Source organism: Haliotis rubra, unplaced genomic scaffold (assembly GCF_003918875.1).
Source record: "Haliotis rubra isolate DU_JTF1 unplaced genomic scaffold, ASM391887v1 Scf368, whole genome shotgun sequence".
Lineage (NCBI taxonomy): Eukaryota > Metazoa > Mollusca > Gastropoda > Lepetellida > Haliotidae > Haliotis > Haliotis rubra.
Genome location: NW_025767044.1, coordinates 966,718 through 993,674, shown reverse-complemented (window position 1 = coordinate 993,674; position 26,957 = coordinate 966,718). Strand labels below are relative to the sequence as shown.

General features: G+C 41.8%; 2 protein-coding genes across 2 annotated transcripts in view; both read left to right on the top strand.

Moving 5' to 3' along the window:
- The window catches only part of LOC124285742 (phosphatidylinositol phosphatase PTPRQ-like), a 37,455-nt gene extending 16,917 nt beyond the window's left edge, over positions 1 to 20,538 (top strand). The window contains exons 12-19 of the mRNA XM_046722015.1: positions 8,457 to 8,479; positions 8,569 to 8,691; positions 15,460 to 15,523; positions 15,802 to 15,992; positions 17,834 to 18,014; positions 18,223 to 18,396; positions 20,084 to 20,218; positions 20,396 to 20,538. Of these exons, the coding sequence (XP_046577971.1) occupies positions 8,457 to 8,479; positions 8,569 to 8,691; positions 15,460 to 15,523; positions 15,802 to 15,992; positions 17,834 to 18,014; positions 18,223 to 18,396; positions 20,084 to 20,218; positions 20,396 to 20,538 (1,034 nt within the window). The remainder of the gene's footprint in view (positions 1 to 8,456; positions 8,480 to 8,568; positions 8,692 to 15,459; positions 15,524 to 15,801; positions 15,993 to 17,833; positions 18,015 to 18,222; positions 18,397 to 20,083; positions 20,219 to 20,395) is intronic.
- Positions 20,539 to 21,675: 1,137 nt separating this feature from the next.
- LOC124285730 (tyrosine-protein phosphatase 10D-like) overlaps positions 21,676 to 26,957 on the top strand; it is a 104,442-nt gene continuing 99,160 nt past the window's right edge. Inside the window, exons 1-3 of the mRNA XM_046722009.1 lie at positions 21,676 to 21,774; positions 26,282 to 26,348; positions 26,585 to 26,749. Of these exons, the coding sequence (XP_046577965.1) occupies positions 26,297 to 26,348; positions 26,585 to 26,749 (217 nt within the window). The 5' untranslated portion in view covers positions 21,676 to 21,774; positions 26,282 to 26,296. The remainder of the gene's footprint in view (positions 21,775 to 26,281; positions 26,349 to 26,584; positions 26,750 to 26,957) is intronic.

The window sequence follows — 26,957 nt, the reverse complement described above, 5'->3', positions numbered from 1 at the left end:
AGGTATGACCCGCCTCTGAACGGCACGTAGTTAGCTATGTCTAGATAGACATTATCGATTTTATCAACAACCCACCCGGACCCCATGTGTGTGTAGCGTTCTAGGTATTCTCGTATCTGCTGAAAACTGGTATCGATTGATGCGTCTATAGTCTCTGTATGAGAGTGACATTTTCACTGTGATTTGAAACTTTATACTTCCCAGATTGTTTAGTTCCTGATTGACTTTATCAGCGATTAGAGGCTTGATATCGGCTATGTCTATGTTCCTATCAACATGCATGCGCCAGCCTCTCAAATAGTTACCTACAGCGTGCTCAGTGAGCATGAACTCTAGGTCAATAGCTCTATTTTGCCGTATGAGCTTTGCATAGGCAGTAGTGCCCTTTCACCCCGATACCACACACAGAACACTTGTAGTTAGGGCTTCCCATGTGGAAACAACAGTACCCCTCAGTCCTGCATCTCCTACCACAGGACTCTGTCTTCCCCATAAGTATATACTGGCATTATTCTTAGAATAATTGTCGCCAGTCGCTGCTAGACCCAGCGCTATAAAGATTAATTCCTGGTCCATTTGCCCCGGGGATGGTGTGTAGTACTGAGCGAGTGTGGGCTTAGGAGGGAGTGGTTCTAGCTGTTTACCTGTTAGTAGGTAGTATTCTCTCGCTGCGTCGTCGACATCGTGGAATGTTTTAACGGCATGGTTCTCACGCCTGAGTTGTTCGTTAATGTAATCGATCGTCTGGACACGTTTTTTCGCGTATTCGGATTGCGCTGCTTGTAATTTCTCCACCGGCGTTCCTGGGGAATGGGAAGGAAGTATGACGCAATACCAGTGTATATCTGGGTCATAGCCGATCCTATAGTCTAGCCGAGTCTAGCCTGGTATCTAGCGTACAGCTTATCGATTTCTTCGGCTGACACTTTGTGAATTTTATCATGAGTGTAGTCCCCAAAGTAATGTTTGGCTTTGCCACCGACTGCCAACGCCACCAGTCTCTCTCGCTTGTCATCGTCCCCTCGCTTATCATCGTCCCCTGGCACCAACAGTTGTTCGAGCAGTTCATCACACTCCATCTTATAATGTGATAAGTAAGTTTTAGTTTTAAAAATATAATACCCGAGGCAGGCGAAACACAGAGAAATGAAGGTTAAATTGCACATGACGAACACTTAAAAAAAAAAAGTCATAGCTTAGCAACCTAGCATTTGCTTAGCATTTGCTTAGCATTTCCTAAGCATTGCTAAGCTTAAACACCCTATAGGCCACGGGTTGGTTGGTCTTGAGCACGAGCTTAGCATGTTTAGTTTCAGCGAGCTGTTTCTTCACCCGTTCCCTATCATATTATTCATCACATCGTTCTCTCTCAAACACTCCTCGAACGAATCCCTGTCCTTGCAGTGAAATAAGGCCGCCCAACGCGTCTGCTCCCTGAGGTCTTTCAACATCGAGTTGAACTTCTGCGTTAGTACCCAGACGCTGTTTTTTGCTTGCCGGCCGGAGAAGGCCAGGTACGATAGCATGTCTCTCTTTTTTGTTATCTCATGATTAGCGCTGCAGTCGTCCAGTATGAACAGCGTCGACTCCACTTTAAATTTGTTGTGACAAGCTTTCAACCAGTCCTGCAGACGTGTCCCCGGGTCGACTGTGTGTACGTCCGGGTCCGTCAACACCCAAGGTCTTTCCGTGTACATTCTATTCATGTGCAGAGTAGGGCACATGATAGCGGTATTGTCGAACACATCCCGGTAGTACCCCTCCAACATATCCAACACGAAAACGGTCTTCCCACAGCCAGTCTGCCCGCACACTTTGGCGCAGTGTGGGTCGCGGGGAAAATCAATGCCATTAGTAGATGGCTTGCACGAATCTCCCATTGTCTATATTAAGTTGCGCATCCATAATCACGTACAGATATAATTTCAACTTGCCAGCGGGTTGAGCCTTCTTGGTGATCTGGATCGTTATCCCCTCGCTGCCGTTGTCGATGCAGCCACCGCTACCGTGCAGTTTATCGTCATCCTTGGACCGCATGTCCAACCACAGCTCGTACTTGGTGGTCAGGTATTCACCGATCTGCACGGAGGATAGGTCCAAGTCTTTGGTTATGTATGGGTGTTGTTTGATGGCCGGTAGCTTTTTTATCTCATCCCACTGCTGGTATGCCCTCATACCATGACTGAACAGTTGGTTGGGCACGCCCTCGATGGTCACTTCCACCTTTTCAATCTCGGGGTTGAAAAACTTCTCGCTGTCCCTTCGGAACGGCTCGTAATCCTCCACTGGGACGACCAGGACACCTTTCATCGATCGCGCTGGCACGTTCAGGTTGATATTCCACACAGTGTCGCTCTTATCCCGCACGACAGATCTAGGCCTCAGTATGGGATCGTACAGGATGGCCACCTTCCCCGAGTACTTGCTTCGAACCTGCCTGGCCAGCTCTGGGCTAGTGACCATGTCGAACTCCAGAGAGATGTTGTCGACGGTGTAACTGGCCTCATCACCGTTCGGCGTACGCACTACTTTGCTGTAGTCGTTAAACGTGAGCTCATATTCAAGCCTATCACCCAGCGCGGCCTGGTAAAACGGTGTGTGTTCCGTGGGGAACTCGAAGTCGAGCGGCACGCAGAACCTGTTCCCGTACGCTTGAGAGATAGCCTTTTCACCGTCCGTGGTCTTGTCTAACTGGTCTTGCGTGAAGCCCTATCCCATGCTCAACCGGGTCGATTTGCTGATACCTTGGTACACGTCATTGACGCGTTCTCCCTCGCTTTTCCAGAGGTCCCCGTAGCAGTGAAACACGTCGCTGTCGTTGATGCTCAGCACCTCGTTACCGCTGATCTTGATGGTGGTTTTCTTGATGATGGCCCGACCTACGTTCCTTTGTCATTGTCGGAGGTCAGCGTGAGGTTGAACGTCAGTCGAACCATGCCTGGTACGATAAGGTCATTCTCACCCAGGTTTGGGAATCTAACCAGCAGCGTTTGATTCTGGTCTATCTTGCTGGGATTGTTGGTGATGGTCACCGACTGGCGCACGGCTCTGACGCCTAGAGGCTCTCTTGATCTTCGAAAAGGATCTAGTTTCCTGCCATACATTGTTATATAAATGCAATATATAAGTTTTAATATTAAATAATGGCTGAAGGCGGTCATGAGGACATACCTATGGATGATATGTGGGATGAGAGTGCCCAGGCATTCCGGGAGGATGAAACCTCGTTCACGCAAGGCAACGAACTCGTGAAGCAGGCCGTAAACGGGTTTTACGATGGTTTAAAAGGGGATAAAAATTACGTCGAGCCGTGGGGGCGAGACTATTCCAAGTTTTTTGTCGATGGCAAGGGCACGCTGCGACTGAGGGATTGCCCGGAGATCAATCTCGTGAATAAGCGCACGAGAGAACCGCTTGCCTTATCAACACTCGGCAGTCGCCATGGGGGTGACTTTATCCGCGATGAACTAGGCTTCATAGATGATGGTGGCGCACGGCCTAAGCTTCCCCCGGGGGCCGTTCAAGATCTGCAAGACGTCAGGGGCGCCACATCGGATCAAGCCGTGGCTGATAACATTGAAAAGCTGTTGGCCACCTACCATAACAAACCCTTACCCCGGTTCGAATTTACTGTTCGGGAACTGCGGGGGCTGGACAAGGCCATGCAAACCATTCGCTGACATCTCGTGAACAACACGGCCAAACTGGACGCGATAGACGACCACATCACCCATGAAAAGGTCAAACTCGGTGAAACGGAGGACGAGTCTCTGAAAGCCACCATCAAGAAACGAATAAGTAATTTGGAAGAGGAAAGGAAGACCCGGCTGGAAATGGCATCCTCCTTCTGAGACCAGCTTCGATCCCAGATCAGCCGTGCTCGGGAAACCGTTGATCTAGTCCTCTACCAGGACACCATGCTAGCTGATAGGATCCGAATCCTGTTCCGGGAGCAAGGGATCACCATCGCCAGTATTCTGACTGCATTGGGCTTCATCATATCAACCCTGGTGGTGTCACTGAGTGGGGGTACCCCCACACCCCCAACACCGCCAAGTGGTTGGGGCGTCAAAGACTGGATAAAAAAACACCTGAAATCCCTTGGGGAGGCCCTGGCTAAACTGGCTGGTAAGGCCGCCGAAGCCCTGCCCGGCATCCTGGGTAGCATCGTCTCGTGGCTGCTGAGAGCTCTGGCTAAAACTGCCACATGGCTTGGTCAAAACCTGTGGGCAGCCATCGTCGCCATTGCGGGTTTGGTCTACGTAGCGGCTAAGGAATTTTTAACCAAATGATACGACTTGTACCCCCATTCTTTCATCTTCTCGCTGGCATCCACGAGGGGCATGTTGTGAATGATTGGGATACCCAACCCGTGGTTCGGTCCTGGCAAACGCCAATCCGTCTTTTGGTTTAGTTCGAATTCGTTGCAAATACGTTCGTAGGCCCGTCTATCGTACTGGTTGTTTACTGCGTTCCACGCCTTGTCCTGTTGGAGCAGGGCGCTGATCTCATTGAGGATATGTCTGATCTGGTAGTACACGTGGAACGTGAACACAGACTGACTCAGTGGTCCACGCCGAGTGTCGGTCAATGTCACACCACACCCCGTTGTAGCGCACCTCACGGCGAAGTCGAGTTGATTCTGCCAGAACTGCATGGGGTTGTTGAACCAAGCGTGGACTGCCTTGACGTTAGTCACGAAAGCTTATACCGGTCGAACACATCTATAAACTGGGCGTCGAAATACAGCCCATCAGCGACCACGATCTTGTGTGGGAAACCTATGTCCAGTTTAGGGTAAAACACTCCAGGGGAGTAAAACACGCCTTGGGAGTACATTTTAAAACTATTAAATAATGAGCATATATACTCTAACATGTACATAACACTTCCAGGAATAACGAGCGGCGAGGCCGTTCATCTGATGCACGCGATCGATAACACATCGGGTCAACTCGAAGTCGCACTCTGCGAGATCACCGACCTACCGCAATGGACTAACATCAACGTCAACAACAACAAGCTGTTCCTCAGTGGAGCTCGCAGCCAGATAACTGACGGCTACTACAGCGTGTGTTCTCTAAGCGATGAGGTCTTCAAGCCCCTGGGAGCCGAACTCAAGATGAACGACTCAAACGGCACAGTGGTGTTAATCAACAACGGAAGAAACTCCTTGAGGCTTGGTCGACCATTGGCGAGGACACTAGGTATGTCGCCTGACGAGATAAAACCAACGACTACCGTCACAGGCACGAAGTTACCCGACCTAGTACTGTACCGAGAGCTGTGCATTCATCTCGGTCAGGTGAGCACAACGGACAACATTCAAGGTGGGCACCCTTCCACGATACTGAGAGACGTACCGGTGAAAACGGAGAAATACAAAGACGGTAGAACCGACTCGTTTTCGCCGCGGCAGTATAAGAGGTTAACCCGGGGCAACATCCCTGAGCTGATAATATCGGTGTTAGATATAAATCATAACCCGGTGAATATAGGATACCTCAGCAAAATGATTCACATAAAATTACCAGCACACAAGGCCCCGGGATGAGGTTGAAAAAGTGCATCAATGCGGGGATCTCCGACCTCGGGGACACACGCGGTTTCGACGACCCCGGAGTAGATGGTAAATTGTACGCCTTGCAACTGAAAAACAACATTTACAAACGTGTTGAAGTCCCCTCCTGTGGAGCCCTAGGTGATATAGTGGATACCTCAAGAGCGGTCGTCAACACTCGGTACGCCCTAGTCAACACCGGTGATGATAAATGGATAGTATACCCATCGTTCGGGGTCAAACTGTTCGACTTAGAAGATGTTGAGAGCACTACCGTCGCCCGAAACAAGCCATATACGCTCGTCTTCACCGAAGATGACAAGTGGGTGTTGTTACCCGCTAAAGGCGACTGGTTTCTCAATATTAGGCTTGGCTCCCCCCTACGTGTTCACGGATAACAAAAGACAACTACCTAAACAAAGTCATGAACAACGGAACCCTGCTCGTGGCTTACGTCCCGGCTCAGAGGCGTAGGGTAGTCATCAGTCCAGTCGCCAGTATGGCAGCCCACATGCTATCGAGTAAACCGGGAGTGCAAGACGTGACATTGCAGTTAGTGTCTGAATTCGCTGGCGTGGTCAACGTCCTGGCGAGCCTACCGGAGAACGCCACTCTGATCATCAAAGTCTACCTAGGGGAACCATCGCAGGATGAAGTTGAAATCGTGAAGGGGGTCAAACTCGGGTGGGCGAAACGGCACCAGTATCAGGTTTGAACTGTTTACGTGCGGGTGGGTGTCGATTCCCACACCAGTCTGCAGGGGGTCATCGTGGCCATGGAAGACACGATATCACTCACCAAGATCTTCCTACCCGACAACATACACTTCATGGGGTTGAAGTGCGCCCCTGAACTATTATCAGAAAAACAGTTTGAAACTATATCGTAATAGTATTATAGCAATGACTAGGCACCGACCCAACGCCACGCTTAACGACCTAGGGGACACGGAGGGGGTTTGATCAGCCCGGCGAGGAAGGCGCCTTGTATGCCCTACACTTGAAAGGTAACGTGTATAGGCGGGCAGACGTCACACTTAACGATCTAGTAGGCACACAGGGGTTCGATCTGCCCGGCAAGGAAGACGCCTAGTACATCCTGCTATTAAGAGACGGCGTCTACGTACGGCAGCCTCTGGCATCCTTTAAAGAACCCAAATGGCAGATCAACATAATCCTCACCTCACCTTACATCTCTTTAAATGAAGAGGGGCATGTCACCGAAATTAAAAACACCGGCTTCACCCTCACGTCTTTCCTGAGTGATGGAGAGGTGCTAGCTCGCCAAAACCACCACCACCCGGGCAACCTGTTAATGGCACCCGTGGAGTCAGAGTTGAAGTCCGATACCTTAGTATATATGGTACCAGGCTCCACACTCATCATAGAAGTCATGCTTGGGGGTGTTGTTAGGGATTCAGGCCTGCGCCTTTTACCTGGGGTGACAGTATATTGGGATGACACCCTAAGAGTCCCCACACGTTGGCGTATCGTCATACAATTGGGGGACCAACGGAGATTACTGCTCCCCTCGATAGACCTGCCGGGGGCTGGTATAGCCAAAAAGTTACCTATTATCGTTTCCAGTATCTTCGTACACCCGGATCTACACCTTATGAGCCTCAAGTACATTAATCGGCTATTAACAAAAGCCCAATTAAAAAATATCTAATAAGATATATTATATGCACACAGGATGGGGCTATACCCAGTCGTAGAGGAAGTAGCGAAGACCCTGAAAACCGTAGACGGGTTCCGCTTGAGACAGTTATGTGATGTAAAACGCCAACTAGAACAAGACCGTGACACTCGGAAAGCACTATATAAGAAGTACCATAGAGCTTTCAATGCCGTGAACGGGACTGATACTGCCCTTATGACAACCAGCATGGGACTAGGGGCGGCAGGTGTTGGGTTGTTAGCTACCATCGTGGCTGCACCTATAGTGCTAGGCATTGAAATAACAGCTGGAGTGGCAGGGGTGTTAGAGTTGGTGCTTAAGTTTGCATCACGCAGATTGCATCGTAAGGCATTGAAACACGATGAAATCAGGGTTCTGGCCGAAGCAAAGCTGAACACGGTAAGCGACCGTATTTCAGCGGCACTCACTGACAACAAGATCTCAGAGGAGGAGTTTCGTTTGATCCTCTCTGAACTCACAAAATATAACAAAATGAAACAAGAGATTCGATCCAAGTCTCGTAAGTCTGCTATCAGCGAAGACGAGAAAAAAAAGTACATAGAACAGGGAGTACGAAAAGCCCAGCAAGCCTTTATTACAAACACCAAAGAGATCATAGGCGATTCACATTAAACTGTTTTGCTGAGATCAACGTGATATAGTGCCACGTGCGGCACAGTACTGCCACACGTGGCCGGGAAGTTAACTGGGGATTCAAACAGTAGTAGGCAATGGTGGGTTAGATCTAAGGGTCTGACAAAAGCTTTTTTGTGAAATAAAGCTTTACAGCGACCTTTCTTGAAGGTGATCTCATACCCCCATTACTTCTACTACTGTTTATTTTGACAAACTGTCATATGAAGCTAAGGTATGTCTCCTTATTGCAAAGGTATAATTACACTTTCTTTAATAATCTGTTAGTGTAGAAATAAGGTGTAATTGCATTTTGTTTACTTTAACCTCCCTTAACGGATAATGCGTTGCCGCACATCCGACAAAAACGCAAGAATGAAACGGATATTCAGTGCATGTGCATTGAACATTGTATGCAATGTGTGGCATTATTTGGTTTGATTTAAAAAATGTATCACAGCAATGACTGCAAATCCCCCAAGGATTGAACATGTCACACATAACATGTTATGAATGAAATGACTTTTAAGTGCTGAATTATTTGCTTTGTGAGTTACTAGTATTATTTTGTTGTTCTTCTCAGAGGAGAAATATAACAACAGCGTGGTACACATTCCCCAAGTATTTAAACATTCCAGCTGATTTTGAGTCCGACTTTAACTACTCACAGGTTTGCTTTGTTTGTTTTTTGACAGGAGAAATATACAACAAACGTGACAGAAAATCCCCAAGGGTTAATGATTTCAGCTCAACCTGATTCCAAATGTACCTACTCACTGGTGGTATCCGTGACAGCTCAAGTAAACTACATGTTTTCGGTGAGTAAGGGCAAACTGTTCACATAAGATGTGCAAACGCGTACTGTTTTTATATCCACTGAAGACTCATCTTTGCACATTCTTATGTGAATAATCAATGTCAACTTTGATGTGTTTACACTCACATAAAACGTAGACTGCTCCAGCAAACATATTCACTGATGACAGTATATTAGGACACCACTAGTTGAACTGAAAGGTACTTTTGGAACAACTGTACTTTATAATCCTATGCTTGCATCTGACATTATATGAAATTAAAAAAATTGTGCATCACAATACGGTAATTGTGTACATGTCGTTCCCCCCCTAACTTCCTCATCACAGGTTTAGAGATAAACTCGACGTGATTTGATTACAGGTACAAGCATTCAACACATACGATGGAAACACTTCTACCACGAGTTATACCACACACACCGGAGGTACATCAAACTGTTTCAGACCTCGGACGTCACGTCTAAGCATTTACATCTATTGTGATCATTATTTTCTAAGTGAAAAATCAACTGATGTTTAAATGTACTCAAACGTCATAAAACTTCTCAACATGATAATGAAGTATTTTGTTTGCACATGACATGAATATATCCGTTTCCATAGAGTCCGGTCCCGTGCTAGTTTGGATGTATTGGATACAACAGCAGATTCCATCACAATACAATGGGCTAGACCGTCACTTCCAAATGGCAACATCCTCGGGTATCTGATCAATGTAACATCAGACGGCAACGGTAGCCGAGTTATAAATGTAACGTGTGGACAGCTTGAGGTAGGTGAGAGTACAATGATATGAAACGTTTCTTAAGAAGTGAACAAAAGTGTAAAGACCTGTATACTGTATAAACATAATTACGATTCGCTCTGTGAATATATATATATGTATATGTTTTCACGTTATAGAGGAAATTTACTATGTTATATGTAAGCAAAGCTTTTGCGTGCTACAATGTGGATATATGTGTTATTTAAAGTCACAGAAAAAGCACAGCTGTAAAACGAGTGGTGCTGTTGTCAACCATGATGGAAATGGGCAATACGACTACAATATTACAGCCTTGCAGTCCTACACCGACTATACAATAGTTATATCTTGTTTCAATATAAACGGAGCAGGGGAGGAAAAGAACACCACTGTTCAAACGAACATGACTGGTACGTGTGATGATGTTAATGTTATTCAATCAAGGCTCTGAATTAGACAGATTCTTATTGGTCAAATGGGGTGTCTAGTTCCAGAGAACTGGAACTAGTGTACGTGTGTTTTTACAGTAAGATGCTGTCGCATTGTATAGAAATCACGGAGGTGGAAGGAGCAAAATGTCCAAACTTAGTAGGTATAGTATGAGATGCACAAGAGGCACGCTTACCTCAATGTATTATATTTCGTGAAACCTTCAGATGAAAAAGCTGATGGCTGGTTCATCATAATTCAAATAATCACCAGAAACGTGAAGACCCATTAATTGGTTCATCAATATTCGAACAATCAGTTGAAATATCAAAGAGACCTTGGAGTATGTTTTAACTGTAATCCCTGTATCAGAACCACCTGAATAGTCTGTCTCTCTTACGTAGTATAAATCCTACTCTGCTTGAAATGATAAACGGCGGTATTCATGAAACTATAGGGTAGTTGCGATATACTGCTCATGCGTGCTTGTAGTGCTAATCATGACTTGGAACGTGCTTGTAGTGCTTATGAAACAGACAAAACCAACCTGGTGAATTTTAAAAAAAAATGCAAACAAGTGTTCCATAACTTCCAAAGTTGTTTGTCACGTTGTATTCGATTATGAGAAGACATGATCGATTGGTTGGTCGTATAGTCATTGCGACCTATCTTCGATTATTTCAATTAATGGGACCACCACTCCATGTTCGCAGAATCAGTTGGAATGTCTAGACACATTGCGCTTTCATGAAGAATCGCAGAATCAGTAGAAATATCAACCTGACCACTGTGATTGATTTTAGCTCAGTCAACAGCTCTTCCAGTGGGACCCTGTTCTGGACCCACGCTGATCACCAGGACGGACCGACCACCTACTACATTACAGTTGGGGAAGCAGCCAATTTAACCTCAGACATCTTCCAAGAGAAAATGGTTGTCAGTGTCAGCGGTATGTCTTTGAGTTTTAATGAGGACGTATTTGGAAAAAAACAAATTTACACCGTTTCTTCAAAATACTATTACTACATTAACTAACATTTCTACATTGATAACAGACCACTGCACATGTAAACTTGTCGTTGATGCCGGATTGAGTTGAGTGAGTGAGTGGGTGAGTTTTAGTTTTAGCAATATTCCAGCAATATCACTGCGAGGAACACGGTAAATTGGATTCACACGCTGCACCATGTGGGGAAACGAACCGGGATCTTAATCGTGACGAGCGAGCGCTTTAACCACTTGGCTACCTCACCGCCCCTGATACGGAATTGAAAGAGTAGAGTAAAGTGAAACAGGCTTGGTACGTTCATGGAAAAGCAAAGGATAGGTGATGTGGGTAACCCCCCATTACCCCTGCATGCCACTACCTACAGCTTATAACAACATAGTTTACGGTCTGTTGCACTGTTAATCCACTGCCTGTTACCTATTCCACACAATGGACTAATCCACTTAAGAGACATAACAACACACAGCTAAAAGGTTGAGAGAATGATTTTAATGAAAAGTGATCATCATTTGTCATCATCAAGATTTTAATAAGAATTAACAATGATTCGTCATCATGATTCTTTGATGGACATTAACAATTAATTGTTAACATTCAATGTTAACATACTCATTTGTGTCAAGTGTTTCAGTCTATGAACATTCAGTGTTTCAATCTATCCCAGCTTAAGCAGATAACCGACCGCGTCCAAGAACTGAAGAGGTGGTTTCTGTCCAAGCTCAAGCTGCTCCTAGAGTCTACACAGGCGATTGTCAATCTCCCTGAAGACTCGCTTTCTGCTTCTTGTCGCAGCACCAAAGTCTATTTGTGAAATCTTCACCCTCTCAGCATGTTCAATTCTCCTAATGACTTGTGTGACTGTGTGGAATTTCACGGTTCAGTCGGTTGTGAAAACCTTCTAGATTGTTGTTTGTCCTCGGCCCAGTTGTCAGGTTGTGATTCCACAGGGGAAGTAGAAATCTGGCTGTGTCGTCGACCCAGGTTGTCACGATGTAATCGTTGAAGTCGACTGCTCTTGGGACGTCTGGAGTGTCGTCCATGGCTTCTACCCACGTGTCCTGGACCGTGTCTTGAGGGAGTAGAGGTAGCCCAGCTGCTCTCCTGATCCACTTGGTGACTTCGGGGTTTTCTTTGTAGGCAACAGCCAGTCCAAGATCCTGAACCTTCCTCCAAATGGCTTGACAGAAATGGAAGAAACAACCCTTCACGACAGCAGTTGGAAATTCAGTCTCTAAGGCATGGATTGCTGCTAACTCGAAGTCTGTCTGGATACAGGATGGGACAAGCGGCCTGTTGAGTCTCCGTTGAACTTCATCCTTGAGGAGTCTGAAGAGTCTGGAGTAGGTCGTCGTCTGGCGGTCGGGAAGTAAGGCGAAGATGAGGGGATATGTGGTGGTCCCACGTCTGGCATGTATGATGTAGACTTGATTCCATAGTGCAGGGCAGGCAGTGAATGTTCCATCCATGTAGATGTTCTCGGCTGACTGCAAGGCCTGAATACTCTCTTGGGTGCCAAATGCCAGGATCTTGTCATCATCGCCGTCAGCAAACAGGAGGAATGGTCGACCCTGTTGTCTGCGTCCAGGGATCTTAAAGGTCGACTTCTGATCTCGTCTGTGGTAAAACAGGAATCGTCTTTTGGCGGTGGCGGTACAGGGCGCTGCACATGGATGGAAAGGATGGCATCGTGCGTGTCTCATCATTGGTCAGGTTGGTGAGCTCATCGTTGTAGATGGTGCGCATCTGTGTTGACTCCTCCCTGGCTCTCTTCCTCAGGTTGCTGACAAACCGGACCTTCTGACTATCCTCTGGTGGGTGATTATGTTCTGTCGTATTCCTTACAACATTGCCAACAGTTGTGCCTTTCCCTCTGCATGTTGACTGAACACACTTCCAGTGTTCACAAGACTGTCTCTCGACATTCTTAGTGTGAAGATAACCGTCAAGTAGGACTTGGGGGCTACCTCTCCGTGACATAACAAACTCAACATTACGCAGACCAGCCATGTTGATGCCAGGTTAGTTTGTTGTCAACAGCTATATACTATACCGAACTATCTCAATTTACTTTCTCGTCTCACCTTCTCATTTCCCTCCACTTCTCAATAATACTGTGTATCTTTTATCATGGCACTAAAACAACTTAATTTCAACATTTAACAACCTACACATTATCCAATTTGTAAAATTGTTCTACTCACTAGAGGTTTATATTTCATCATGAAACTAAAACAACTTTTAGCTAATCCCAAATTTCCTTGACACAAAACACTAAAGAACAGTTTAATCCCTCCCTTGATCTCCTCTGTATACTCTATGCACTAATCTCTCTTTGGGTCAGTTCATTATGCCAGACAGGTAAATGCCGTGTGTTGTTTTAACTAATTGTAGGGGTACTGGGCTGTAGGGGTAGTGGCATGTAGGGGTTATGGGATACAACCGTGATGTGTAGTCTATAGCTGACAATAAGCATTTGCAGCAGGGCCAAGATACTGACAGATAATGGTTCATTATCAATTACGCAAGCAAATCAACTACGAGGGTATCTCGGCAGCTGCACGTCTGTCCCGAGATTATCTTGATAATGTGGATTATCTTTAATGCTGTTATGTTGCTGTCCATTAACAAGAGGCACCGGATTCCAAATTGTGTTACCTATCGATTCCCGTAACCATATATTTTCATCAGAGACGAGACATTGGCCCTCATGCCAGTATTTTTTTGACAAACAAGTTGTGTAAATATTCTTCATTTTCTTCCTTCACATTTCTAATGGAGCAGCTTGTAGCCAATATGTAAATGTAGCATGCATCACAATTAATACTTACTGCTATATATAATTCATGTTTCCATAATTTCCATGAAACTACAACACATCTGACTTCGTTATCTTCAGGGTTCTATAACACATCTGTTCTGGTTGAGAGTCTCCTGAGTTACTGGAAGTACACCTTCAACATCACAGCAGCTACTCCAGTTGGAAACTCAAGTGTCTTGTCTGTGAATGAAACTGTCCGGACTAAAGAGTCAGGTATGAAGTAAAAAGCGAACAAAGGTGTATTCCTTTTGTTCATTTCCAATACTATTACCTATCAGCACCTAATAATAACACCTGACCTGAATTTGTCCATCGCTATTACCAATCAGTATGAATCAATTACTGCCTTCACTTATTAAGTGTCTAGTGAGTGAGTGAGTTTAGGATTACTCCGCACTCAGCATTATTGCAGGTTTTTGGCATCAGTCTGTAAATATTTGATGTGTCAACCAAGTCAGCGAGCCTCTAACAACAAGGATGGGTCACTGAAGACCAATTCTAACCCTGATCTTCACGGGTATTTTGTGTCTAAACTTATTACCTTATTAATGTCGTTGTCCTTATATATACAGAGATGTCTATATCTTAGCATTATTAACCTGATGAAGGAGTAACAATGTATTCCGAGTCAACGTGCATCTTATAACAGATGAGCTGGTGGGTTTCACTAAAATGATAAACATCTACGGCGCGCGCCCCTTCGGTAGGTCTTCCCTCATCAAGCTAAAAAGTAACAACCATATCTTGCAGTTCCTAATATACACCGCTTGTTAGTATAGAAACCTATATAAAAATACTATTGGACACCACTTTTGTAATTCATAACCTTAAACGCACCGGTCCATCTTAAGTATATTTTCAGCACACACCGATGGTAATTCATTAACACTTGGCTGTGATATAATCATACGTTTGTAATAGTAAAATCGACACCGTTACTTTTATGTTACTAATAAAGAGTATGTTTCAATCATAGCTCCTGGAAAGGTTGAAAATCTTCGCATCGAGCCGATTCCAGGCAATTTTGCGAGTGTGGAAGTCTTGTTCTCTTGTCCCAAGGAAACAGACAGACATGGCGACATAAAATATTACACACTGTCGTTTGAAGCTGAGGTATATGTTATGGCTGCTCAGATATAATTCTCTCTTTAAATATCAAGGTGCAAAGAAACATTTCATATTAATTTGATATGAAAAAGAATACGAATGATGTATAAGTTCTTTCAGCTTAAGCATGTATGTTCATATAAATATAAACATCTTGGGAAAGATTTATGAATGAAATAGATATTCACTACATATGTATTGTAAACTATATGTACTCTTTGTACGTTAACAGGTAGAAAATCACCACAATGTGACAAAAAATCCCAAAGGATTGAGCATTTCAGCTGAACCTGAGTCGAACTGTAACTACTCACAGGTTGTATCCGTGATACCACAAACAAACTACAAGTTTTCGGTGAGTTGGGAATGTCCTCCAGTTACTCGTTAAAGCTATAAACTTTAGTGAGTCACTACATATCTGACGTGATTACTTGACTGAACTAGTGCTTTCATGAATCGTAGTCCACACAACAGTACCTAAGTGTTGGCTCACTTGATAATTGCTGTATCAAATATACATATGTAAAGGACCGTGTAAGATGTGTTCATATTGCACCGAGAATAAAAAAAATGTTCAGTTAAGTCGAGAGCCTATAGTTCGAGAAATTGTTCCATTTACATGTCTAGTGAGCGGAACACTTTGCCTTCTTTCAATTACAGGTTGTGGCTCATGATTCGTTTCCAGGCAGTGAGACAACTGAACATTATTTCGCAAAAACTGGGAGTAAGTGTGTTTCTGACATTTCAATCAGTCAGATGCAGAACTTAACATATGTACTCCATTTAGGATACACGTATATACAACTGATGCATACGCGGTAATAGAAATTAGAAACACTGTCATTCGATTGTCTAAATAAAACAGAAGAACCGACTTGGCAAAAATGGTTATTCAATACTAGTACCCTTCTTCTCTTGAAATGAATGTACATGTGAAGTTCTGTTTGTTAATGACAAACCAATATCATGTCATCTAACTGCACCATACGGGTTTTGCTACAGCGCCAGGGAAGGTATCGGATTTCACGAGCACGTCCACCACCAGCACCTCCATCAGCCTGTCCTGGGAACCTCCCACATATCCCAACGGCTACATCCTGGGATACGCCCTGTATGTCCACACAGAAGACGGGAAGTGTCAGCAGGCTGTGTACATTGTCTGTACTGACTGCCAGTCTCATGGAACCTTCAGAGTGGGTATATCAAACGGCATATCAACAGCCATGACAGGGTACAGAATTTAACTACCCTCTGTCTGCATTGCCACTTTACTGAGGCGTATGCTCAGCCAAAGCATATCGACCTTTAAATATTTCATGTCACAGTAATGTCAGCGATGCCCTCTTTTCGTGACTCAAAGTTAAATGTTATTTTCATGTCCTACTACATTAATATCCCAGAGAAAAGAAAAGTTAAGCAAGTCTACAGATCTGCTATGGCATCATGTTAAGCTATAATCCAGGTGCGACGCAAGTTCGTATATGTAAAATGCTTTCCAGTTATTGAAGTGTTGTCTGTATCGTTCAAGAAGTCTTTCTTTGGGAAGTAGGGTAGCTTTGGGTTCCTTCATTCACACATCACGGTTTAATTCCTACCATACTATATGCGTATGTGTAAACGTAATTGCCCTAATATTGACTGAAAAAGTTTAAATCTTCCAATTCACTCTTAAGAAATCATGTGGTGGTGTGTGGTCCTGGTCACAATTCAGTAGAAGTTTAGCAAGGTTGACCTCGGAGATTCATTGGATGGGTGACCGTGTTTGGCAGCTTGACTCCTGAAAGTTTCTAGGACTTCAGTCATGCCCCACAACGAAGCACATTTGATATATGTGGTATTTCTAGGAACACAATGGCCGATCTTGCTGCCAAGGCAGCACTCAACAAATCTGTGATACCACTTCTTATTCCTTACTCTGATTATAAAGCTAGCATTAGAACTTACATCCGTGATCTCCTGCAGAAGAAGTGGGACACCCAAGTAGGTATCAATAAATTACATGAAATAAAACCATATTTTGGTAACACCTACTTGGATTGTCAATCCAGATTTGAGAAGGTCATTATGCGACGATGACGCATTGGCCATACGCGTTATACTCACAAATACCTGTTAAAAGGTGAAGATCCTCCGTTTTGTATCCCTTGTGATGAGAGAACCACGGTCAAGCATGTCCTGCTTGACTGTGTTCAATTTTCCATCACAAGGGATAAATATTTCAAAGTGAAGACTGTTAAGGATCTTATTAATAATGTCAATTATCATTTTGCTATCGAATTTTTTAAAGAACTGATAGATGAATTATGATTCATATGTTTTGAACATACATGCAGTTTTAATATTGGTGAGTCCTCCTGAGAGGGTATGTAAGTCCCAAAGCATTCTAGGTAGATTTAAACCTACTGTTATTTTTAATTGTAGCATATATGTTCTTTTAATTTACGGCTAGATTGTCAAAAATTGCTGACAGCTGAAGGGATGATGTAAATCCAACTAGGGTCCATGCAGGTAGCAAAAGTAATGTAAGTCCCCATGGTCCCTGGTTTGGTGATCTACCTTCAGTTGTTGGCGATCTATAGCCCATTTTTATACTGTGTTGTCCTAATTTGAAATCCAATTTGAAATATGTCATGTGACTTTTAACCTTCTAGCGCCTCAGAGGCAGCTTGGGTTATCCGGGGTAATAATAATCAATTTCTGATTGCAGCCTCCAGTGGGCGTCTAGTCAGATGGATACTAGGCGCTATATAAATGAATTATTATCATATTATTATCTATTATACAAAATAGTCCGAATTTCATGTTCACATGTTACCTATTTCCCTAAAATCGACAATGGAAAGATTAGGTGACTCAAATGTGCATGTACAATCTCTTTGATGCAAAATACAATGTGCACCTGAAGTATGCAAACACATCTACGCGCATTAATACAATCTGTCTATTTTCCCATTGTCTTGAGTGCAAGTGATGTTCATAGCAGTAATATTTTCAGCAGTGTCCTATCATGATTTCTTCCTTCTTTAATCATCAGGTTGAGGATGACAGGTGTCGTCGATCCCGAAATGTCACTGTACAAAAACTCGAAACATCTCCCACCAACTATAACGTCACCACCCTTTTGTCGTACACTAACTACACCTTCACCGTGGCTGCTCTCAATAACTTCAGCATGGGGATTAACACGTCTCTAGCAGTACAGACAGTCATTGGTGGTAAATACGTAAATACGTTTGAATCAGTTCAGATTTAGATGAAACCTATCGCTATTTTTAAATGGGATTCGTTTAATATTCCGAGGAACGATTTTGTAAAGAAACTGCAGAATATATTGTATCCACTGATAAGCTACATGTGTGATAACTAGAAAATGTGACGTCATATCTGTTTGGATTATATTAATGATACTTTTCCACGTACTAGTTCCATCGGTGCCTGGAAATCTCTCCGCATCTGTGGTAAACGCATCGTCGGTGGAAGTTACCTGGACTCCCCCGACTCACAAATCTGGACCGACGAACTACACGATTATCCCACAACAGGCTACAGGAAGACTTTCTTCAACGTTCGAGAACATAAGAAATGTTACTGTGAACGGTAGGTGTATAGTTAAGGCGCATCAGCCTAACACATTTCCACAATGTCAATGATCACATGATATAAATATATTGTTTTATGATAACCATCTATCCTCCCAAGGCACATTTTCCCAAACATATATGATATATTTGCTTGTTTTGAAATATTCTTTGACTTCCGTCTGGTTGATGCCCGAGCGCAAAAAGGTGATATATATAATGTTGTTCAGATTTTTCGATCACAGTACTTTTGTTGGTGCACAATGAAAGTAAAGGGATTTCCTCTTTAAATACTAAACACATTTTCGTAAAATATCTAGGACTGTCTGTTCTACAAACCAGCTAATTAATACTTGCTGTTGATTTTACACTCTAAGAAAGGAAATTTAATAGTGTATGTCCTTGCGCATATATGATATGCGGTAGATCCAGTGCCGCCCATGTGCACTTATCGTATAACTTTCACTTTTCAGAGTTTATGAAAAAGTGTTTCAGAAAAAACATCTTGGCATCCAAAGAGTCTAAACTGCATGTTAATGCCATTCACGCTTTTTCATAATGTGCGAGCTAATGGTGCTTGCTTCATGTAAACACGTATAATTAATTAGATATATTACAGTCACTACCTCGTTATCACTTGACGTCCTGTCACTGACTATGAAATCAGAGCTTGTTATATTATCACGATTCATGGCACAATGAAAAGAACATCATCCTGTTTCCAGTTGGTTTCGTGTTTACAGTTCTTGGTAAGAATTACGGTAAAGAGGTATTTGTTGTGAAACAAAAATTTCGTTTATTTGGGAACTAATTATCGTGGGTGGCAGTGGTAGCTTGTATTTGACAAAAGCGACAAAACACTTTGCACATCCATAAGAAAGTGCCTGCCGGAATTGTACGATTCCAACAATAATATGAATATGTCTTTCATGTTGAGCAAAATTCCAATAGCTCAAACCTTTCTTGTTCACTATTTGACAACCAAGGCATAACCAATCTTGCTCTTTTCACAAAGATTTGAGAGCATTATACGACCTTGCTCAGTTTTTGCATTACGGTTTCAATACCCATGGCCTAGTAAAGCTTTCAAAAGGTTTAATGGTAGACACATGGAGGAAATTTCAAAATCTGATGCATAGTAACAAAAATGATTTTCGATGCAATTTCCTATTTAGGCGTGTACAACGAACTTTTTCAGGAGAACAACTGACTATCCTCACATATGTTTATGACGGATGCCACCGGTGGGGCAGAATACACTCACACTTATTATTGATTGTGATTCACTTGGACCAGGTATTTTTTGGTTGTGATTCATAAGCCTATGTTCACGAAATACTCGGAAAAGTACAGTGGATTTCGTGTTTAGCAAACATTTAAAATGAAGGTGGAAAGGGTTTTGACCCTATTTAGGAGTCACTATTACATAGTGATGATATCAGGTGTTCGCGAATAGGTGTGCCTGCCCCATCAGTGACAATCGTCATAAATTTAGCTCGTCATGCTGATGACGTTTCCATTAGTCTTTATAAAGGTACAGGGAGTAGAACCCATCTTGGTGTCCACAGCAGTGGTAAATATGCTTAAAGGAGTATAATCCAAAGAACTCATGATTGTACGTCACTTTTAGTAATGCAAAATAGTAATGAGACACATTCTTCTTAAACCAATCTGAAATCAACCTATGCGAATGTTCTGTCTGTCAGGTTACAAATCATCTAAAACAACCATTAACAGTCTATTGAGCTCATGGAGGTACACGTTCAGCATCGTAGCCAGTACATCTAAAGGAGGTTCCCTTCCCGTAGACTTAGGAAGCAACATCATAACCCAGGAATCTCGTAAGTATTGGTTTGCTATTGTAATGCAGTATCATCATCTCATTAGCTTTAGGACATAGCCAGAATGTGTTTTTGTCAATGTCTTGTAAATATGTGTCCAGGTAGTCCTTGATGTATCCATGAAGTTCTTTAATTTTTGTTCATAATCAAAATTTATGATTACATAATATTTTTCAGAACCTTGTGAAGTACAGAATTTGAAAGTTTTATCGATTACTGGCAATTTTACTGCTGTTCATCTTGCCTGGGACTGCCCGAAAGAAACAGAAAGGAACGGCTTTATCAGGAATTACACTATACAGTATTCGGATTCGGTATGATACAACAGTGTTCACCAAAATTCAAACAACGACACACTCTTCTATCTCCTGAGTCTTGTAAAAGACTGTGATCAGATTTACGAGGACTCAAATGATATTGACTGCATGTTATTTAGTAAGGTCTTATACCAAGCAGGACATGAAAAGTATATATTGTTTGAATATTGATATTGTCAGATTGATATGCTAGAATCTGAGCATAAATTATCCATATGAATCATTGGGATCTTTTAATTATCAAGATAAACAGTAACCAAAAGAATGAAATTGTATATATAAAAGACAAGGATTTATAGCCTGAAAGTAATGATAATTCTGGACTGATGTACATGAACAATGTAGTTATTAGTATAATATGATGAACTGTGTCTTGACAAGGCAAGGCATTTTTATATGACACATGCACGTTTTGCTCCTCCAACTACGACATCAGGCAAAATAATATCAGTTTTAAAAAAAGAACAAGACGAACAACTTAACTATAGGCCTTGCGTTAATCTACCTACATATTTACTAAACGTTTCTAAAGACTTTTTTTGTAAATGTGAGAGGGTAGCTATTAAGCGCATGTGTTATTTATGCAAGATATAAGGATAACTCACCTTCCTCTCAAATATAACATACATCACAAGCTTAGCATATGAAAACATATCGTATACACAGAATATGCGTATTGGACACAATCCATGAAAAATATAACATTTACTTCCTTGGTAATCTTGTTTGTTTTTTCTGGTTGCCTTACCTTCGTGTTGTTCTTTCCCTCCATTATCCATAAATAGTCCCAAAAATATTGGTTGTCCTTGTGAAAGGGAGAAGACCTGTTAAGTTTTATGCCGCCTTCAATAGTTTATTACTGTTATTTATCACAGGCCCTCTTGTCTTTGAGAAAATTTAAGATCTTAAAAACATATACAACGTTTGACATGACCCCCGACACGAAATGCTCCACTTTACAACATTGAATCATTTCGAGTTGGGGTCATCTAAAAATATGTTTTTTAATCTTTAATCCTCGCAAAGACACGAGGGCCTGTGTTACTTATGTGTGGAAATTTACATTGGTTTTACATCAACAAAGCTGTAACACTACCCTAAATGTGAAGAAAAACTTACAACGTTGATTTCCAGGGAGAAGTATATAAGGTTTATGGCCATTATAAACCTGAGGATCCATGTGACAAGACACATACCGCCATCTTACCAGTACGACCAGAACACGACTACACATTCACTGTAAGTATTAAGTAAAAGTTCAGTGTGATCTAGCCATTGTTCGATGACTGTTCCGTCCCACGTTAAGGGATCAACACCATGTTGTAAGAAGTACGCATTAAATGGATATATCTCGGGTCATCATTATTTCCGCTTGGTAGAAAGAGTTTCGGTGCGGTGGAACAAGGTCTACATCACTGACATAAAACAATAGGTCTGGCATGCTAGCTTTTTCTGTGGAAATGTTTTTGACAGTACAATTAATATCCATGCTTGATAAGACTACTGATCATCCATGAACTATTTCGTTTATGTTCAAGCCTCAATTCCAGGCTGATGGGAGCATAATCGTAATTCAGGAAGAGTAGTTCTAAATTCAGCAGTTGAGATGTGACAACTTAGTTCTAATCACAATATTCATATTAACTTAGAGCTTTTAGAGATCATTTCTGTAGCATCGCCATGATAATGCAAGGGCTTGTGTAATTCCGTAGGAATTACTTGTTAATTGTTGGAACCAATACTAATTTGTAATCACTATTGTGTAAGGATTTGGAAAAAACCATGGTTCCATTTTTTCTATTTGCTATAAGTGTCATTGTAGGGTGATTGAATATAAGTTCCCAAAATTGCTTGCGGCACCATTTCGAGAAAAAAATATTTTCATAAACTTATCACAACATAGTCATGTAGACCATCAAAATGTAGCTTATGATGCATAATATAGAAATAACCATATAATATGCTTCTAATTTCAATTTAGTGACATAAGATATGGCATAATCATATAAATTAATCAAGTATTGTCTTTCCTTCATCGCACATCGACATTGTAAGTATTGACCTATATCAGTGGAAACCATTTATTCAATTAATGTATTCTCCCATTTCATAATATATCCTAGCATGACACACTTAAGTAGTAATAATAGTACACAGGTAAGGTTAATGTGATTATCATATAGTCAAGCACAAGTGTCAAATCAGGCATATCGGTGCAGTCAGAACTGACACACTGACACTTGTGTCCGGGTAATTAAATGACAAATGACATAAAGCCAAATCTGGAGTCTGAATGTATTAATACAGGAGTGAACAGATAACTACATATACCTCCGTTCAAATGTTTAGACTCACTAGTGTAAATATAGCCACGTACTTCAGGCAACTGTTCTAAACTAAATTTTGCAAATATTCTATATACTGTTTAAAAGGACTGTTTACACATGAACTGATGTATCGAAATTTTTTTCGTAACGTTGAAAAGATTAAAGTCATGAGTTTAATAAATGATACAAATCAGTGAAAATTGGCGAATTCTGAACAAAACTTGACACCAAGACGCAGCTGTTCACGTGCATGAAATTTGCAGATGGTTTTAAGGAATTTGATGCATGATCCTCGTGTAATTTATCTGCATCAGGTTTGCAGTTGGTTCCCACAAGTTAGTGGAGAAATTAATCTTCCATGTAACCATATAACACACACACACACACACACACACACACACACACACACACACACACACACACACACACACACACACACACACATATAACATAAAGTGAGTGTTTTAAGTGAGTCTAAAGTTTTGAAAGGAAGTATATTACAAGTGGGGTATGCAAGTGCAATATATAATCTGTTCTAGAAGATCTATTTTAACTTTCACAAGGATTTAGCATTGTTAAGTAACTTGCATTGTCAATCAAACCATCATTATCCTGCAAGAACCTGTTGAAATACACAAAATTATTTGACATACAAACAAAAGCATGAATTCTACACGTATTTTTTCTGAATTTGGAAACTAGAAAGGTCCTCGTCAGAGAACATACCTCCACCTTGCACAGCAATCTACATTTTTAAAGTACTACTGCGTACTTGTACTTTAATGTACTTCCCACAAACCATATGCAGATAGCCCTTGTGTCATACCACCAAGATTCATCCAAATCCATCCATCAATTTTTAGATATTGCTCATATTCCCCATTTACTTAACTTTGCAATTATTTTCAAAATACCTCTGTGCACTTGTACTTTAACATACACTCTTCCCCCCCCCAAAAAATAAAAAAAATAAAATAAAATAATCAAACGCAAAATATAATTTGAAAAAGTTTATCGAAAGTTTGCACGCATATGTCAAATTAAGCATGATTTCAGGGTTGGATATTGTTGTTGGTATGGTTTAGAAGGACATGCGTGAGCGAATACAACCATAAACGATTTTGCATGGCTTTATCGATCATGATTGTCACGATGGGCTTGACTGTTATGGAACACAACCAAAAGCCGCAATTATTGCTTTTCACGTGCAAAGCATGATTACAATCTTTGACTATAAAATGCATCTCGCAAAATCATCCAAGACCCTTGCAAAGTACTGGATGAGAAAATGGGATGTCTCAACAGTGCCGACCGAAATATTGCCACTGGACGATTACAAGCTGGCGAATGAAAGAATGTCGTGACGAGGACCTTCAGCATTCATCCGAGCACAGTAACTCGTTTGTGGGATCGTTTTGTGCATTCCAGTGCGACAAATGACCATCCAAGACCAGGAAGACCGCGAGTCACCATACCAGCTCAAGATCGCTACATCCGGGTAACCCACCTATGTGACTAGCATCGTTCCGCTCGGGACACAGCAGAAGAATGGAGAATGTCTGACCAGACAATCAGGAACCATCTCCGAGAAGCAGGTATATTGTATGCGTGCCAGACGTCCAAAAGTTGCCCCCTTTCTGACACGATTACATCAACGTCCGCGAGTCACACGATGCAACCATACAACCTTGGAAACTGGAGGCACATATGGTTCAGTGATGAATCACGGTATCCCCTCAAGACACGTGACCCAAGACAACGTGTCTACAGACCAAACAATGACTGTTTGCACCCTACTGCATAAGGCAAGTGGACCGATTTAGTGGAGATGGTGTCATGGTGTGGAGGACCATCCCATACACCTGCAGAAGGGAATTAGTGTTCAACCAGATTCTCTGTCCTCACGTGCCTCACCTTGTGGGAGCTGTACCATCAGGACAATGCCAGACCTCACACAGCACGTGCTACAGTGGACTACCTGGCCAATAACAACACAATGTCCCTGATTGGAAACCAATTGATTATCTGTGGGATCAGATTGATAAACGTGTACATCAACGTCGTAATCCTCCATTGACCCTTTAACATTTGTTCAGCATGCTGCAGGAGGAATGGAGAAGGATTCCAAAACAAAACATCCAACAACTGATTCGATCTATGTCAAGGAGGTGTGCAGTTCTTGCAGTAAGAGGTGGTCCTACACGGTAGTAACGTCAATGCCACCTCGTGGACAGCAGTAATGACTATGATGACTGTCATTCTTATGAAATGTGCACGAGATACCAATGTATTGCGCTACATAATTTCAATGCTGTACCGTTTATTTTCGTTGATATAAACTGAAATAATAACTGAATAAGACCAAATTTTACAATGACATGTTGCTTTTGCGTATAATTTAAGAGTATAATTTCTTCAACATCTAATTGATTTGCCCTGGGGGGAGTTGAATACATTCTGCAACAAACCTTCGGTTTTGGCAGAGGCTGTTATGATCATAGTAATTATTACATATATATATTTATATACATATATTTTTGAGATTCATGATATGTATTGGTAGTTGTAAAAACACCCATCACAAGGTACATTTTGATATACTACATGCCTATGTTGTGATAGTTAATAAAAATATGTTTTTCTCACATTGGTGTTGCAGCTCGATTATAGGTACCAATATTCAATTACCCTAGAATGACATTTATAATCATCAGAAAGAATGGAACCATGTTTTTTCTGAATCCATATGCAATACTGATTACAATTATCAGTGGTTCTAAAAATTAACATGCACTTCCCACGGAATCATATTTGCTACATGAGCCCCTGCACTATGACTTCAGTCCACCAAATCATGACCACATACTGAAATTGTTGAAGATAATGGTATCTCCACATAAACCTACTCGTAGATCAACAACTGCAAACAGATTGACTGTTTTCGTCGACGTTTATATCAAGAGGTAAAACTGAGATGTTGTGTAAAAGAAGTAAACATCTTGTGACTGCATGGTATGTCCAGTGCCTCTCGTAGTAGAAAATGGGATTCACAGGCAATACGCGTTCATATGTTTATCTTCAAGGAGCTTGTTATGTTAATATCTTTTATGTGTTGGATGCAGTGAGTAAGTTTGGAGTAGTGTTAGTTTGGATAGGCTCTAAGTTTACTAGGCTTTCTGGTACTGGTCAGGAGCAGTTATCACACATTGTCATCAATAACGTAAAACCAAATCCTGTGGACATACAAGTATGCTTCCTCCATTTGACATTTGCACGCATATAACGTCATTGTAATTAAACTTAGTAGTTGGACATTAGAATTTTTAAGCCATTTTGTTCTACTTCCGGAATACCATATCATGCAATTTAGCATTTCGTTTACAAAGTAAAATTCTCAATTTTTTTGTTAAAAAAAAAAGGTTTCCGCTAATGCGATGTACAGAGGCAAGCCGAAACAATCAAAGGTGTTCCATGCCACTGCTGGAAGTAAGTCCTTATTATTAAAACATTTAGTAATGTTTTAGAGTTGCTTGCATAAAAACTATTACAGCCTGAAAACGAAATGACGTAATATATTACAGGGATGCACCGTATAGGAAGCAATACCTTATGTGTTAATATAGCAGAAAATAAGGCTATATAATGTGAAAAAATGTAATAATATATTATGGATCATTTTCAATGCCCAACACATTATTATTTGTTAGCTTCTTCGTTCACAGAACCCCTGAAAAAAGATTCAACGGATATATTCATCAGCACAGCAGCACAAAGCACAGAAGCTGCCACCGATACATCCTTTGTGATATCTTTTGATTCAAAGACGCTTCTCGACGGTACAAATGGGAAAGTAGTTGAAGCAGGAATTCTTGTTATGAAGACGAGTGGTAAGCGAAAAGATCTGTTTGACTCATGTCTTGGAGTGATTCTTGTGTATAAGCTGACCCGCTTCTATATTATGACATCCAGTGTGAAATAGCATAACCTCAGTATAAGGTGTGTGTACGTAGTTGTGTTGTGCCTGAGCGTGCGTATTTCTGAATCCACGTTTAGAAAGACTAGAATAGGTATTGGCGCGGTGTTGCATGAATGACA